The sequence below is a fragment of the Coenobita brevimanus genome, chromosome 47 (genome assembly GCF_032717465.1).
Source record: "Coenobita brevimanus isolate Jiangsu-jjx chromosome 47, ASM3271746v2, whole genome shotgun sequence".
Taxonomy (NCBI): Eukaryota; Metazoa; Arthropoda; class Malacostraca; order Decapoda; family Coenobitidae; genus Coenobita; species Coenobita brevimanus.
Genome location: NC_137000.1, coordinates 241303 through 259222, shown reverse-complemented (window position 1 = coordinate 259222; position 17920 = coordinate 241303). Strand labels below are relative to the sequence as shown.

At 43.3% G+C, this 17920-nt stretch overlaps 1 protein-coding gene across 1 annotated transcript; it reads left to right on the top strand.

The window, feature by feature from the left end:
- The first annotated feature begins 2255 nt into the window (after positions 1-2255).
- On the top strand, positions 2256-16798 carry LOC145398906 (U6 snRNA phosphodiesterase 1). Its single transcript, XM_080271627.1, has 5 exons — positions 2256-2560; positions 5853-5983; positions 9499-9691; positions 10876-11035; positions 16602-16798. The coding sequence occupies exons 1-5, from the start codon at positions 2256-2258 to the stop codon at positions 16794-16796; spliced, it is 984 nt and encodes a 327-aa protein (XP_080127753.1). The 3' UTR covers positions 16797-16798.
- Positions 16799-17920: the final 1122 nt, after the last annotated feature.

Genomic DNA, 17920 nt, shown 5'->3' with positions numbered 1-17920 from the left:
TGGTCATTTTCCTGTAGCAGCTATAATTTGTTTTCGCAGGAAGAACAAGAGACATGCAAAGATTATACGGCCTCCCTTCCTAGCCCTTCCAACAAAAACACGTGTGGCATACGACGCCGGTAGTTACACCGCCAGTAATACATGTCCTCCAAAAAAGAAGTCGATCTTTTTAGTATACCGTGTCGCCATGTCATGTCACAGGCTTTATGGATGTCCAAGAACACCCCTATCATGAATTCTTTATTGGCAAATGCCTCTGCAATACAATGCTCCAAATTCATCACACTTAGCATAAGTCACTTAACTACTTCTGGGGCAACACCACACTTAACATGATTCACTCATATAGTGGGGGCGGCGGGGAGGCACGCCGGCGACAACTCTGCTGGGATAAGGGCACCGCCAAGGGAGGGCGTGCCGAGAGGGCACGGGACAACTGGCAGGGGCTTCCTCTCTCGTCCAGGGCTGCAGGTGGCGAAGGGGCTCGTAGTCTCTGGGCTAGGTTCAGGAGTGTGGCCCTCAGGACTGGGGCCAAACAGGTCCAGGAATCTCTGGCTCAGGTCTCGGCCGGAGGTGGAGGTCTTACACCGTCTTGGGGGCGTGGAGACATCACGCCCGGGCGTCCTGGGGAGGGTCTGGAGTGACTGAGGGCTGCGGTCCCGAGAGTCAAGGGGTGCTGTCAGGGAGGGGCTGCAGCACCGACCTGAACTAGGGTCCGTCAGGTGGGTCTTCTCTAGGGCCAGGCGTAGGGAGCGGAGGCCAGGGGAAGCCGTAAGGCTTTGCTGGGGTTCTCCGATGCTGAAGGTCCAGGCTCTCGTCTCAAGCTGGGGTGATGACACTGCCGACACTTCTCTCTGGCCGTGGGGCCCGGCAACTAGCCGTGGCTGCCAAAAGGGTGCAACTATGAGGTGCCAAGGCCCGGCTACTGGCTGTGGTCTGAGTGGGGGAATCAGCGTGCCTCTGGACACCATCGGAGCAGCAGCCGGCCGTCTGATGAAGGTGGGAGTGGCCACAGGCCGTCTCCTGCAGGAGGGAGGGGGAGCAGCTATAGGCCGACTCGGGGGCAGCACCTTTGGAGCGGCAATCAGCCATCTGACGAAGGTGGGAGCGGCTATAGGCCGTCTCCTTCTGCCGGAGGGAGGAGCGGCAATAGGCCGACTGGGGGGCAGAACCTTCGGAGCGGCAATTGGCCGTCTGACGAAGGCGGGAGCGGCCACAGGCCGTCTCCTTCTGCCAGAGGGAGGAGCGGCTATAGGCCGACTCGGGGGCAGCACCTTCGGAGTGGCAATCGGCTGTCTGACGAAGGCGGGAGCAGCCACAGGCCGTCTCCTTCTGCCGGAGGGAGGAGCGGCAATAGGCCGACTCGGGGGGCAGCACCTTCGGAGCGGCAATCAGCCGTCTGACGAAGGCAGGAGCAGCTATAGGCACACTCCTGAGGGGCGCTGTTTGAAGCTGGATAGGCAGCTCCACCCCGATCCGATCTGGCGGTTGTTGTTGTTTAAAGTTTCCCTGCACATATAGTGCAGGCCGGGCCATACATTAGCTCGGTCAGTGATGTATGTGCTGATTAAAAAACAGTAAGTGGGGAGGACAGGACCTGGGGAATGCCCAGCACACACGTCCTGTCTCCTGACTGGCTTTGTGGTGTGTGTGATCTGGCGGTCCCACTCCCCAAAGGTAGCGTCATCTTCCTGCTAGGGCGACGGTGCGACAGCTGGGTGCTATAGGGGCGCACGGCCCGGGCTGACTTATGCCGTTGTCGCACGGCATCCCATGGTTCGGCTGCGGCTACTCCGTTGGGTCCGGGTGGGGGTGTTGGTGAATTTCCGGGGGCACTATGCTGTGCACCACGCATTTCAATTACCCTGGTGGGACGCGAACCCTCGTCCTCCAGTGTACGAAAACGCACACTTTACCACTGTACCACAGAGATTTAAGCTATATAGTGTACTTACACAACACAGGATGATCGTGGGTCTTGCCATACACTTTCAAACCAATAGTTACATACAGTTAGTGGTTATACATCCGTGGGTGTACCGATAACGTGGTCATATATATATATATATATATATATATATATATATATATATATATATATATATATATATATATATTTATTTATTTATTTGTTTGTTTATGTGTAAACATAACATCAATGACAGATTCCGGCCAAGATGATGTGAATCCGGCTAGTAATCTCAGCGTGGATTCTCAGCTATGCGAACACCGTGAACTTTGTTTACCTGACAGCAATGGCGACAGGCGGGAGGGGAGCCCTATCTCTTTTGCAAAATTATGGCTCTGATAGCGACGGAGATTCAGGTTATACAAGTGAAGATGACAAGAAAAGGAAACAGGACTTCAGAAATCCACATGAACGGAAGAGAAAGAAGAGGAGAGGAGAGGAGGAGGAGGACATGATGGTCGACACTCCTTCGACGACCTGTCAGTCACTCCAAGAGGGTCTATCACCAAGCGAGACGGAAATGTCCGAGGAGCACCACCAAGAAAAGCAACGCAGTTTAGCACCTACCTCAAATCTTTTATCGTCCCATAGGTTAGAATTTTATGTGCGTCTGTTGACCAGATGATGTGAGTACAGCCGGTATATTATAAATGATCATGGAAGCAAAATTTGGTAGGGACTTGTATGCTGTGTATTATAACTGAACAGTGCCACATTTTCTGGATTAATTTATTGTAGGGACAGGTTAGGAAGAGTGATATTCTCCAGTTAATGTTTGGAAGAAAGAATAGGATGAGAAATTGGTCACTTTGTGCTTTCATAGAGCCATCAGATTTGGAGATGGTTGAATGCCAGTTGGTATATCTCACATTTGATGCAGCTGCAAGACATCTCCTATGCATAAAATTGTCAGTTGCTTTTTTCCTCAGAAAACTTGAACATAATTGTCATGGTGATAACTTTAACCCCTAAAAGGCGGTTGATGTTCCGGAACGCATTCCCGGTTTCTATTCCACGGGCCTGTCATGTGCCAGGAGTGTGGTTTGGGTTTCTGTATTGATTGTTTTGCAGAATATCCCACACTGAAGCATATTATTGTGAACAGTTGTGGTAATATGAACATTTGTGCATCATATTATCATTGTAGAGATGTAAGATTAGAAAAATTTTACATACTGTATATATATATATATAGTGTTCAAAGTGCACCATGAAGACAGAACAGTGTACATAAGGAAAAAATTATATATTTTAGTCTGCTGTCACAAATATGAGCAGAAAACAACTCTTTGCCTGCCTGCTCTCAGTTGCGTACCTCTGAGAATGACCTTGACGCGCTTTCATTCACCTCTCGCTGCCACCCAGCCCACACACAATTTGAAGTGACGAAGATCAAATTCTTTGTTATTTCTGCTATTCTGCTTCATTCAGATATGCATGTTTTGCCTGATTTCAGAATGTTTTATTCCAAAGTAAGCCATCCCACATGGATGTAAAATTGGTACCCGACAAGTAGCCCACTGTTTAAGGTTAAAAAGTTGAGAAAATGCATTATTTTAAAGATATCGGTTATATAATCTCAACTCTTACATGTACGTGATGATAAGCTCCATCCGCCTTGCTGGACCTGAAAGGTTGATTTGGCTTGAGAGTCAGTTTGTCACTAATTGCTCATCCCTATTGATGCAAGATAATATAATTTATCCTAACGTGCCAGTTACTAACCGGAACGTTTAGGGGACAAATAAGCTTTGGATCCAGATCAGCCCACAGCCATCTGTAGGATACCACCAATATCAGCAAACCCAACTTGGTGCTTTGGTAACATAGCCTAGGCTAAATGTTATTTCTGCAGAATTAGGTTGTGATAAATGAGTTCTACAATCTTTAGTAATATAAATGTTATTTCCACAGAATTTAGGTGTTATAAATGAACTACAGTCATGCCTTGCAGTAAGACAAGGTTACATCAAGTGAGAACCCATCACATAGCTAGCTAGTTATTTGTTGTATAGCAAGGTTGGACGTTGTTGGAAGGACACAAGTCAAGAGTGAGAGCAGTGGAAATGAGTTATTTAAGAGGAGCCTGTGGAGTCACATGGAGAGACAGGCTGACGAATGAGGATATAAAGGAGCGTTGTGGTGTGGATGTGGATGTGATAGGAAGCTTTAGGAGGAATACACTGAGGTGGTTTGGCCATGTGGACAGGATGGAGGGTGAAAGACTGACGAAGAGGGTGTATGTGAGTGAGGTGGAGAGGGGAAGAGAGAGGGGGAGGCCAAGGATGAGATGGAGGGATGGGGTGGAGAGGTATATGAGAGAGGGGGGTGTGAGTTGGGAGCGGGGCAGTGAAATGGCGGGGGACAGGACGACATGGAGGCAATTTGTTTGTCGCCACTGCAAACAGGATTGAGGCGTCTGGCAATAGATAGATAGATAGACTGTTTGGTTTTCGTTGAGGATAGAGCTTACTACTTCCTGAAATGTTTTGCATTTGTTGTTGAGTCTAGTGCCACTTTCTTCTCATAATTACTTATATTTGGTTGCTCACACTTCCCAGGTAACAAATTTCCTTTTGCTGTTATACTCCTGGCATTACACTTGAGTTTTTTGGGCCTGTACTTTGACCATAATTCATTTTTGGGGAAGTGAAAATTTGCTTTTCAAATGCTTTTTTTATTTGGTTTGTTCAGTTTTGATACGGTATCTGTTTCTTTTGGAAAATACCAGTTTTCCAGTTATGGCTCCGCCTTTCCCAGGGGTGGTAGTGGTGGGAACACAAGTGATTTGCAATGGAAATCTGTACAGAAACTGAACAAATCATGCTAAGAAAATGTTAGAAAAGCACAGTTTCATTGCTGAAATTATAAAAAAATGTTTCCTAGCATTTATGATAATGTGTTATAGCCATTAACCTACCAAGGCCCCATTCAACCCAACTTGCACCTAAGCAGTCAGATGGGACACCCTACACTACCTGTACGTGGACACCTAACTGGGGAGAGGAGTTTGCCCCCTCCCCTCCCCAAGACCCTCCCACCAAATGTTTGCCGATCAGATCAGGTGCATGGTCAGAGGTATAACCTTTGTATCAGCACCTCAGAGTTGCTTAACCCCCTCCACTTCACTGTAGAATGGGACCTACATTTAACTTTATGTATGAGAAATTGTAAAGCAGCCTCCAGTTCATGGTAAAATCTCTTTACTGTTTGGAAAAAGCTCAAGAACAAGCACAACACATGACAGTCAGTGCTGCACTTATTTGAAATCCTCGTTATGTTTCAGCACAAGGACTGGAGCATTCTAATTGTTTGTAAATTAAAAGATTGTGCACTGATTGTAAAGCAGTGGATAATTGAAATATTATTCCATTACAAATGGACAGTAGAGATGCTTATAACTTAGATTTTTTTTCCCCTTTCTTTTTCTCCTTTTTATCCCAGAGATGATTAATGGATGAAATGACAATTATTTCTACTCCACCAGTTTTGCAAGAATAGCTCACTGAATGAAGCATGTACAATTATATGGAAGGCTTAGCTATACCTGTGAAGATAGCATTAAGAATTCTGAATGCTTTATTGATGAGTGAATAGGATGTGTGGCCTATTTGAGGATCCTGCATGAATGATAAGTGAAAAGGAATCATGGACCATTTTAGTACTGTTGATGATTAATTCTGTTTTTTTTCCTGTTTTTGAACCCTACCCATCACATTTATTAGTGGGAAATATGGTTTAGTATGATGATAATGAAGACATAATTAATGAGGACAGCCACGTCCCTTATCTTCAGATGTGTACCATTGCCTGATAGGTTAGTGAATATAGTGAGGATGGTGATTAACTGCATGAAGCTAACAGTCTCATTTCTTCTGTACAGTTGTATACCATTGCCTGATGAGTTAGCAGAAGGAAGAGAGGAGCATGTTGATGACCCACGGCAACACCAAGGGCGCCTCAGGTCTTTCCCTCATGAACGCGGCAACTGGGCATCCTTTCTTTATGTTCCATGTAAGTCTGCCGTGAGTTGCATTTCATTACCGACACAAAATACAACTCATGAGCAATCCACTGTCACCTCACTATAATGCAACCATTCACACCAAAACACTTCCATCTCATGCATTTCACGTGGACAGAAAAGACAATCCTTCAATGTAACTTCAACATTAGATCTGCCTGAGCACCTGGCTGAAGTGGCCAGTTTCCTGCAGCCCACCAGGTTATGTCCAGATGAACCTGGAGCCACAACAGCAACAAGTCTGTCTATCTGTCTGCTGTATCAGTCGATCTTTGGCTTGACTACTTAATCCCAGAGGGAGTGACTGCAGATAAATTGACTCTATGTCTCCCTATCCTTGGCTAATGGGAAGCTTTTTCTTCATCCCAAACCACTCTCACTTATACACCTTCCTACCTCTGCCTCTCCATCTCTCTCCTTACACCTTACTCACATACTCATTCTTAGTCAAAATCTCTCACCATTCACCCACATGTTCAAGGTAGCTCAGTACACTCATGCTTTTATATTGCATTTTTCAGCTCACAGACATCCTTATTGCATGCTGGAGCTGGGTTGATCCCAAGATTCAGAAACATTGGTCATTGTATTGTCGCAGTAGTGAGTTGTTTTCACTGATCAGGACCTTTTAACCATGAATAGTTGCTTTTTATTGGCCCACACCATTACTGCTGGGACAGAAGGCATATTTCACAAAGCGTTTCTCACACCTTGAAGTCATGAGCAGCAATATTTGGGGTCACATGCATGCTATAACAGCAGTGTGTTTTCATTAATACACATTGTAATGCACATTTCTGTGCTTTGTGAAGTTGTCACATATTAATATTATTGTAGATAAAATGCTATTCCTTCCTTTCTCATCTGTCTTTCTTTCCTTCATTCTTTCCTCCTCCTTCTGTCTGTGGGTGACTCTACACTGAGTGACAAGCCAAATGGTTTCCTGTACACCACAAAACCATTTACTATGCTTGTGGTAACCATATACCCAAATTTTGGCACCTGGTGGTTTAGTGGGTAATTATTCCGCTCCAGTCGGGTTGACCCGGTGAAGGTTTATATCCAAGGGGTGGTTGGGGTTGATTGCTTATGTAATGCTCAGGGATGAGTGAGGCTGGTCACTCTCATCTTAAATGTCGGGACCAACTGCCTAGCCCCAAGCTCCTACGCTCCTCATGGGGTGAATGTAGGATTGGATGGTGGATGGATGGGGCCTGGTGGTTTAGTGGGTAATTAAGGCACTCCAATCAGATTGAGCCTGTGTAGGTTTATCTCCAAGGTGTGATTGGGGTTTATTGCTCATGTAATGCCACTCAGGGATGAGTGAGACTGGTCATTCTCATCTTAAATGTCAGGACCAACTTGCCTAGCCCCGGGCTCCTACGCTTCTTATGAAACAACATAGGATTGGATGATGGATGGATGGATGGATAAAATACTCAATTTCAAAAGCATAGGAGTAGTATATAACTGATTTTTGTTTGACCAGCTTTTATGTACAACCAAGCTAACCACTCAAGGTCACAGACTTCCAGACATTAGATCAGGAACCAAAATTATCTTACTGATCCACATCCTTTTCTCCTTGATTGTTTTCTTTATAATTCTGATAATTTCTGTGGTGGTAAATGATTGTTTAGTGACAGTTTTCACTTTGCTGTTCTTTATACTTGATGTAGTGCTGCCTACTTCTTCCTTCACCTTTATCATTCTTTTTCTGTGTCTACCCTCCTCTCTTTCAATTTCTCCTATCTTTCCTGTCACTTTTTATTACTCTACTTTTCAGGTGACTTTACATTGAATGACAGGCCTAATGGTTTCCTGTAAGCCAGGAAACCATTTACAACGCTGGGTGGTGATCATATAACTGACCCACATGTGTTTCCTACATGTCAGCAAGTGGGTTGGCAGAGTTAGTGCCCCTCCCCATAAAACCACTGACTAAGACAAGCGGCCACCCCATACCGGTTTATGGCATCTGCCCATAGATAGATAGATTGATCATCCTGAATCGCTTATGTTTGTGTATTAAGCGTAATGGGAGATTTTCAAGAACCTACTCTGATTTACTGAAATTTGCTGGTAAAGTCTAACCTGACATTTTGCCAGCCTTACCTAACCTAATTTAGGTTAGGTAAGGTTAGCATATTGTAAGGTAATCAGAGTATTGCTGTATTTTGTATGGGGTCTAAAGGATCAGCCAGAGGAGATACACCTGTCCCCCCCACATCAGAACACAACTAATTCTCTTTTGTTTAGTTGTAGTTTAAGACATGCACAATCAGCCTGTATTAAACAGCAGGAAAGTGATATGAAGTTTGGGGAAAAAAAAAAAAAAAAAAAAAAAAAGATGAAAGTTACTCTCCGTAGGTTTCTGGAAGAAATCCGTCAGTACTCTGACGTTTCTAAATTAGAAACATTATCTTCCTTGTAGGAAAACCAAGTAAGATACAGTATTAGTACTGTGTGAGGTAGTACCATGATTTTCTTTTCATTATGTTTATTCAGTCCAGAACAATAGTCTTATATCCCTATAATCATCCATAATCCAATTCTGAACTTGTTTAGTTGTAGTTTAAGACATTTATAGTCAACCTGTATTAAAACTAATGGAAATTGATTTGAGGAAGTATGGAAAAAAAAGTTCATGAAAAAATGTTAACCACCTGTAGGTTTCAGTAAAAAATCCTTTATTTCTCTGATTTTTCTGTAACAGAAATGTTACCTTCCCAGTTGAAAAGCTAAATAAGGTACTGTATCTGTACTGTGTGAGGTAATGCATGATTTTCTTTTCATTGTGTTTGTTCAGCAATGTACTATACAGTATTTTCATTTCTATATAGTCATCCATCGTCCAGTCTAGTACACTGTAATGCCATAGTGGCCTGAGACTTGGCTATGTAGTCTGGTCTTTGAAGTTGAGAAGGACCAGTTGCTCATCCCTGAGCAACAAACTCCCCAACACCCGAAGGAAGTAGACCCAAAGACCACAATGGTTGGAATGCTTAAACTCACAATACCACTTGGCATATATAAATGTATGTGAGGGCAACAGGGCTAATGCAGTGCATCAGTAAACAGCACAAAGACTCACCTTGGGAACATACTTTAGTGCAACAGGGTAATTTTTTTGTTATTTATTATTTTTATGCCTCCTATCTGCATTGTTCCATGCATCTTTGCTGAGCCCCCTACTGTGAGGTGCAGGAGAGCACTAGAGTTGTACAACCATGAGAAGTTATTGATACACCTTTATTATTATTAACATTAAGGATTATATACTGTACTTATATTGCGTTATCTGGAATAGAATACAGTTTTAGAGTTTTCCTGACCATAAAAGGTTTAAAATTTGTATATGCCTAGCCCCGGGCTCCTACGCTTCTCATGGGGCAGTGTAGGATTGGATGATGGATGGATGGATATACTTTATATAGACTACTGTATATTGCTGTTAGGCCAAGATGCTGATGATGAATATTGTTGTTAATAAGCAATCCCACAGTGCATCTAGGTGTATATGGATCCAGCTTCACATCACTACTGACTTCATTGGTGTCCACATGTCGGGAGCACAGCCTCACCCTCACCCCAGCCCCTGACCTCCACATCTCCCTCACCCAGACTCTCATTCTTCACCTTCACTGGATACACCCACTCACTCAAGATCTCAGGACACGTCTTAGCAGGGTTGCCAGGTGGGGACATTTCTTGCTGTCTTTTAGTTGCTTCATGTTCTTTGGAGGCATTAACAAAAGGAAATATGCTTAGTAGCTTGAGAAAAAAAAAAAAAAAAAGTTTCTTTGGCTGAATTTCTAATATTTCCTCACTGCCTCTGTCTTGTTGGTGTAATCATTATTCCTCTCTCATAAATATTTGTCACACTTTTTTTATTATGTATCTTGCATTCAAATTCATTGTGTTTGCATGTTCATATTATAATGACGTTAATATCATACTGTTCTATCATGTCTTTTTAATTTTACCGTACCCATAGCTTCATAAGATTGACCAGTCTGCTGACTGGTTGTAGATATCCTATCCTCTCCTGAACTGTTGCCTTTGTTGTAAGCAGCACCACTTTCAACCTTTTCACTCCTGTGATGAATTTTATTATCCATATTACTTAGGCTACCATTAGACAATTTTAATCATGTTAGGATCTGTATTTGTGAACCACTTAACTGAGACTACTGTACCATTGTACTCTTATACTATGATGAGAAATATCACCCTTAACTTGAAAGAAACTGTCAGGAGATAGCAAGAATATGTTAAATATAGTTAAGTGGATATCATCCATATGCACATCATCCATATCCATTCTGTTACTGTCTCATCCCTGTGCTCCAGCATTCCACCACACACTCCATCAATTCCTGGGGCTTTCCCCATTTTAACTATCTTCATTGCTTCCAGGACTACCATCCTGCTGATTTCTTCCTCTCTTCACACATCCCTTCGTCTCTCAGCCATTCCCCAGCCACTTATACTTGCACTACCTTCATTCTTTATGTTCAACAGTTCCTTAAAGTGTTCTCTCCATCTGCTCACTTTTTCTCCCTTCACTAGTAATCTACCTTTTTTATCTTTCACTCCCCGACTAACTTTTGGGTGATTCCTATTGTAGTTTACTTCTGTCAGTTGATTTTATTCAGCTTCAGAAAAGCATATTATGTTAGGGGACTTTATTAAGGCCAACTGTAGCCCTCCATTTAGAAGTCTATCCTAAGCTGAATAAGGTGGTCAGGAAATAGCAAGAATAAAATGAAAATAACATCCCCTGTCTCAGTTTGTAAAGCATGGGACTATATTCATATTACTTGAATGTGTTAAGTTAAAGAAAGAGTAGCCTGATATTGCAATATTGCCATTTATCAAGGTTTTCCCTGTGGCTGCATGGGCTGGGTGTGTATGTTAATGAGGAGCGCACTCGGACCTTCTTGGGACTGCGGGTATGCCAGGGACGGGATGAACTGCATGACATCACTGTTGAGGTGGACAAGTGCCTGGCTGAGTACCGCCTTCCTCCGTTCTTCAAGGTAATATGCATATTTCTCTTTAGATGTTCAGATTTAAAACTTGCAGTCTTCAATGATGTCAGTCCTTCTTTAATCCTTACCACGCTGGGGAAAAAAAAAAAAAAAAAAATGGTAGTAGTAGTAGTAGTTGTTCCCTAGGCAGTCTGGCCGAACAGCCCCAAGTCCCTTAGGAAGGCCACGGCCGAGACCGGGCCTTCCCACAGAGCTCTCAAAGAGTGTATGTTGTGTTGTTGGCATAGGTGATTGTGTGCAATGCTGTCTTCCATAATGTGCTTAATAGTATGGGGTGCTGTGTTGCATCCTGGACAGGCATCAGTAACGGAGTCATCCAGCCTCTTCTGGTAGCTCAAGAGGGCTGGATGGTGCCCACATCTCGGCCTGGCCAAGTGGACCCTGTCCTCACGAGGAAGATAGGATTCAGAAGGGTGGATGTCAGGAGGCCGTGCATGCAGCTGTGTGTTGTCTTTAAGTACTGAATGTGCGGCAAGTGATCTGAGTGTGGATATGCTTCTGGCAGCTGGTCTGAGGTGGGCGAGAGGGGAGAGATGACAGTATTTGTGTATGGTATCGTGTGCTGGGTGTTGTTTTGATGTTCCTTGGTGTGGGTGGATGTGCTGCCATGTACTGTTGTGGATGTTGTGGGTTTGTGGAGGCTGCAGCAAGAAACTGGGTGCCTCTCATGTCTAGGTGATCCTTGACTTTGAAGACTTTGGTTTCTTGATCTAGGTGGTCTGTGGGTGTAGTAGCTGTGCAGCCTGTGATTATTTTTAGGGCCTTGTTCTGTATGGTCTGTAGAGTGTTGTAGTGTGTTTTGGTGAAGTTAGAAGCCCAGGCAGGGCTTGCATAATTCATCACTGAACGTATGTATTGTTTGTATACTGTGGTGGTGGTTTCTTTGTTGTGTCCGAATGTTGTATGGGCAAGTGACCTCAAAGCATTGAGTCTTGGTGTTATTTTATTTTTAATGTTTGTGATGTGTTGTTTAAATGACATTGATATATTGTATGTTACACCAAGGATTTTGTGTGTGTGTGTGTGTGTGTGTGTGTGGTAGGGGAGTGTTGTTTATGGTGAGGTGTGGGATGTGACTGTGTTCTGCTGTCCAGTTTGTGAAAAGAGTCACTGTAGATTTGGCTGGGGCTATTTTGAGCCTGTTTGTGGTGAACCATTCGTGTAGTGTGTTGAGGTAAGGTTGCATGATGTGTGCAGCTGTGTTTGCATTTTGGTGCGTACATGTAAGTGTTATATCATCTGCATAGGAAGCTATGTGTATCTGTGGTGTGTGGGTTGTGGGTACGTCGTGCATGTATAGGTTAAAGAGTGTAGGGGACAAAACAGATCCTTGGGAGACGCCGTTTGTGAAGTTTCTGATGTTAGAAGACTGACCGGCAAATGTTACATGTGCACATCTGCCTGCTAAGTAGTTTGCCAGCCATCTTTTTGTGTTATTGTGCATGTTTGTGTTGAGTATTTTGTTTGTGAGGTTGTGGCGGGGGTTGGCATCAAAAGCTTTGCTAATGTCTAGTGTGGCTAGGAGTGTTCTGTGTGGTGGCCTAGCTGAATTTATGCCATCAAAAACTCTCTGTGTAAGGTCTGTAAGAAGGGTGTTTGTGGAGTGTAGTGGCCTAAAGCCATGTTGTGACTGGGCTAGGGGAATGTGAGGTGTGACTAGTTGTAGTATCATTCGTTCAGTGACTTTAGAGGGGGTGCAGAGGAGTGTGATGGGGCGATGTGAGGAGGGTAACGTGGGGTCTTTGTTGGGTTTAGGGATAGTGATGGTATTGCCATGCTTCCAGATGTTGGGTATTATGTTGTGTGAGTAGCTGTAGTTTGATATGTTGGTGAGTGCTTGTATGCCTTATGGTCCTAGGTGTTTAAGGTGAATGTTGCTTATGTTGTCTGGTCCACAGGCAGATGAGTCCTTGAGGTTGTTAATGATGTGCTTCGTCTGGTTGTAAGTGAAAGGTGCGTAGTCTGGGTCTGCGGGGAACTGTCTCTTACGTCGGATGATACGTCGGTCTTCGGGATGGGAGTTTAGATGGCTGACTTGTGAAAAGTGATTGATGAGAGTGTTTGCTTGTTGTTTGTTTGAAGGTATGGTGTCTGTTGTTGTGATGGCAGCGTGTGATTGTGTGGTGTTGCTGTTGGAAAGTGTGATGCTGTTTAGTGTTTTGTAGAGTTTACTGATGTTTGTTTTGTGGTCAAGTGTTTGGAGGTAATTTTTCCAGTTTAGTGTTTGCTTTTCTGATATTTTATTGTTTATTTGAGTGTTGAGTTCTTGTATTTGTTGTATGGTGTCTTGTGTATGGGGTGTTGGGGAGTGTCACAGTGTGTCCCGTTGTCTGATGAGGCCTTGAATTTCTGGAGTGAAGTTGGGGTTGTATTTCTTTCTGTTGCCTCTAGGGATGTGTCTTTTGTCTGCATTTTGTATGATTGTATTGAAAGTGTTGGTGTTGATGTTTGTGATGGGTGCACTGTTTAGTGTTTCGAAATGTTGTTCTGTTTCATTTACAAAGGCCTCCCAGTTGGCTTTCTTATAATTAGTGTATGTGTGTTTGTGGCCAGCTGGGGTGATTCTGGTTTTGGTAGTGATGATGATTGGGAGGTGATCAGAACCTAGGGTTTTGACCACTCTCCATGATGTAGTGGGGGCGAGGTGTGGGGAGCAGAAGGTGATGTCTGGAGATGATGGGAGGAAGAGGGCTTGGTGTGGGATATGGGTATGTTGGTCTAGACTGTTTAGTATGAAGAGATGATCTGTCTGGGATTGTAGTACCAGCCCTCTGTCTGTGTCAGGGTTGTTGACATGCCAGGCCGACGACTTGGCGTTGAAATCACCACCCAGGATGATGTTGGGTATGTTAGTGATGTGTTGTATCTGTGGAGAGTAATTGTGTGGTACTGTGGGGGATGACTGGGGGGGAATGTATGTGTTAGCGATTGTTATGTGTGATTTGTTACCTGTGCGTATTTTAATTGATTGTATTTCTGTTGTGGTGTCATGTGGGGGGAGAAGTGACTTTGTGTGTGCACTGGTATCTGCAAAGTTGATGGATTTGTGTACCAGGGTGATGAGTCCACTCCCACTGCCGTCGGCCCGGTCTTGTCGAATGGTGGTGAAGTTATGAAACGTCGGTGTTTTCTTTGCCCTGTGTAGTTTTGTTTCTTCTAAGATGGCAATGTGTATGTTCTGTTGTTTGATGAATTGTGTGAGTTCATGTATTTTGGTGTTTATGCCATCTATGTTTAACTGAAGGATGTTTATGTTGTGTGTGCGATGTGTGTTGGCTGCTGCAGCACGGGGGAGGAGGTGGTGTGGGTGGAGGGGAAGGGGTAGGAGGAGGTTGTGATGGAGGTAAGGGTTGAGGTGGATTAGGATGGGTTGGAATGGGAGGAGCTGGGGGACTGGATGGTGGGGGAAGGGTCGGTGGGTTTGGCTGTGGAGGTGTGGAGGAAGTAGGAGTAGGATTGGAAGGGGGGTTGATGGGTGGGGGGAAGGAGCATAAGGAGCAGGTCCAGGTGTTTGTGTGATGTTTTCTGGATGCAAGTGTTGTACAGGTGTAATGGGTCCAGTTCTTGCAGGAATTGCATTGAACTGAACCCTTTGTCTGTCGGCTTGATGTGATAGGTTTTGAGCATGTTGGACATATGTATTTGTTGGTGGGTCCTGGATTGCTCTCAATGTCCCCGGCTAGAAGAAGTCGTCGAGAAATGACAGCCGGGGAGTCATTTCTCGGTGTAGAAAAAACGGTGTTGTTGTGTTGGGAGGTGTGGTACTTGCCCGGGCGACCGAAGCCACTCCCAGGTACTCGAGCCCCGTGAGGGGCCGGAGGGGTTTGCAGTGGTTTAGCCCCCATGCTGCCCTCCTCTTCTCTTCAACAGCCACTGGGGGGGTAGACCCACGACAAAGACGCCACCGCTTCAGGTACAAAAAAAAAATGGTACCCCTCTATGCCGGCTGATTTTGGATTTTTTGTTTTCAGGATAAATGAGCTTAATACATCAATATATGATCCTTGGCACTAATAAAAGTAATCATTAAAGCCAGAAAGTTGGTTGAATCGAGTTGAGTTCGTGACACACTACCTCTGAAATCGAGGTTACTGAGAGAGCAGAATGGCTGTGAGCCTGTGAACCAATTTTGGATTTTTTTTGTGACTAAATGGGCTTAATATATCAATATAAGATTCCTGGCACTAATAAAAGCAATCACCAAAGCCAGAAAGTTGGTTGAATTGAGTCAGGTTGGTGCCACTCGACCTCTGAAATCTTCAAGGCTCCAGACAGAGCAGAGCGGCTGTGAGTCTGCTAAGACTCACTCACCTCCCATGCTCCCAAATCAATGTTGTAAACGTAGCGGAGAAATGTCTGAAGTTAATGAGATATGGTATTACCTTCCATTTTATTTCAGTTGCTTGCAATGACCTCTCAGTGCTGCAGGACATAGATCTGTGTCACTGGTGTTTTGGAGGGGAACATAGGCGTCACTATAGTCGCAGCGCACGTCTCTGAGGTTGTCATTTTCATACCCTGGCAACCTACCTTTCAAAAGGGTATCTGATTTTGTCTCATATTATACATGAATCATATTATTATGCATGAATATATTATACACGAATATTATTATACACGACCAAATTTTATACAAATCACATGCGTCTCATATTATGCATGAAATCAGATGCACTTCTGAATGGTTAGGTTGCCAGGGCACAATAATAACAGCCTCAGAGTCACGTTCCGCGACTATAGCATAGTACAGGTTAAAGCCTAGGATGTGCACTGGGACCCATATGTCCTCAGAGTTTATTCATCCATCCATCCATCATACAATCCTACGTCGCCCCATGAGGAGCATGGAAACTCGGGGCTAGGCAAGTTGGTCCTAACATTTAAGATGAGAGTGACCAGCCTTACTCATCCCCGAGTGACATTACGTGAACAATAAACCTCAACCATCCCTTGGATATAAACTTACACAGGCTCAATCTAAATAATAATGTCAAGCTGTGTATTTGTGTGTCTGTGTGTGTGTTTGTTCATTTATTTCACAAGAATGGTAATAGATATTGAGCTAATTCGTTTTGCATTAGGTTGGAGTATCCAAGGGGTGGTTGGGGTTATTGCTTTCACAATGCCACTTAGGGATGAGAGAGAGTGGTCACTGTCATCTTAAATGTCAGGACCAATTTGCCTAGCCTTGGTCTCCTACGTTCCTCATGGGGTAGTGTAGGATTGGATGATGGATGGATGGAGTAAGTCCAGGGAGTGTCAGAAAAAAAAATATGGCAGTCACATGCGACACGATTACAAAAAATTGTTAGAAATCGCGACGTGGAAATATGCAAAAATCATTTTTTTGTTACCTTTTGGTCAGAATTGGTCATTGTGGGCTCGGTAATGGCATGAAAAAAATATAATGGTATTTTCAAACATTTTGTGATGGAAAGGCTATTAGTTAGTCCTGCACATTTTTGTGGGAGGACTAGTAATTATATAAGATAAATATTGCAGTGCTGTATCTTATTTTCTGTCATTTCTTATATATTTGGAAATACTGTTGCAGGATGGGTCATACCATGCTAGTGTGGCTTGGTGTGTTGGTGATGTGACTGAAGACCTGCGTCGTCTTCTACCACAACTGGAGAATGTATGCAGCCAGTACTTTGCTGTAGAGTCTGACATGCGGACATTTGACGTTTCTGTCCTCACCTTCAAGACTGGCAACAGGTTGCACAATATTCCTCTTGCACCCAACTAGCAATACAGTACATATTTTCCATTAAAAAAAATATATATTTACTTGTTACTATACAGTAATGAAATACAGTACACACATGGATGGTAAAATTCGTGATGTGAATACAATATTGTTCAAGTGCTTAACCTGTAGGTGCTCCATTTTTCTGCAGTTCCTTTCAAAAATATGGTATACTTTATGCAGTCAAAGTAAAGAGCAATAGAAAACCTCAAATGAAAAACAGTAATGATTCTGTATTTGCATTTATTACCACAGTATGATCAGTAGACAGCAAATTCTGGTACTGTACTCAGGTTAATACCTGGTGAATAATAGTGATTTTATTGTTAGTATATATTAAATAAAAAAGGTAATACATGCGAATCTCAGATTTGCCTTTGTATAAGATTCATAAATGCATCTGTGTGATCCATTTACTTTTGTAACACTTTCATATGGGTTTGCAATGTGCAGAGGGCCAAATACAGGTCTTCTTGTTAGATCTCTAATATTTAGCCATAAAATGTACCTCGGTCTCAAATGGACACTGTTAACATACCAGCCTGAAAAGGAAGCTGAAAAGGGATTGCTTGTACAGTAAAATTTATACCTTTGGGGGCATTAGTAGCTACAGAGTAAACTCTTTCACTTGAGCCTGGTTTTAAGCTGAGAAGGAAGAGTGAGACAAGAACTGTGGTGATAAGGGATAGGAAAGAGAGAAGCAGAAGAAAAACCTGGGAAGTATAATGTTGGTTCCTACCTCAAACAAAAATATTGTATTTCCACGTCTTCAAAGCAAGGAAGTGATCATACCTATGGGTACCTTATTATTACACAAATGTATTTGTTCATTGTGTACCACATTATGTAAGTTCATTACATATTATATGCATTTACTGGGTATTAGATCATTCTGTATAGCAGTAGAAATACATACCAAGTGGAGATTGAGTGAGCAGACTTGTAGATACTGATCACCCTAGTATCATAGTTGCTATGAATGTGTAATCCTCTTGTGAAAAATGTCAAAAAGCGTGAGAGCTACTCCACCACACAATCTCAAGCAGCAAAATTATATCTCACTAATGCCTTATTTCATTACAGTATTTGTATAACAATTTCACACAGGCTTCCTTGGTAATTCT

Coding starts and splice junctions, on each gene's coding strand:
- LOC145398906 (XM_080271627.1), top strand. CDS start 2,256: ATGGCGACAGGCGGGAGGGGAGCCCTATCTCTTTTGCAAAATTATGGC. Junction 5,984..9,498: donor ATCCTTTCTTTATGTTCCAT/GTAAGTCTGCCG, acceptor GCAATCCCACAG/TGCATCTAGGTGTATATGGA. Junction 11,036..16,601: donor GCCTTCCTCCGTTCTTCAAG/GTAATATGCATA, acceptor ATACTGTTGCAG/GATGGGTCATACCATGCTAG.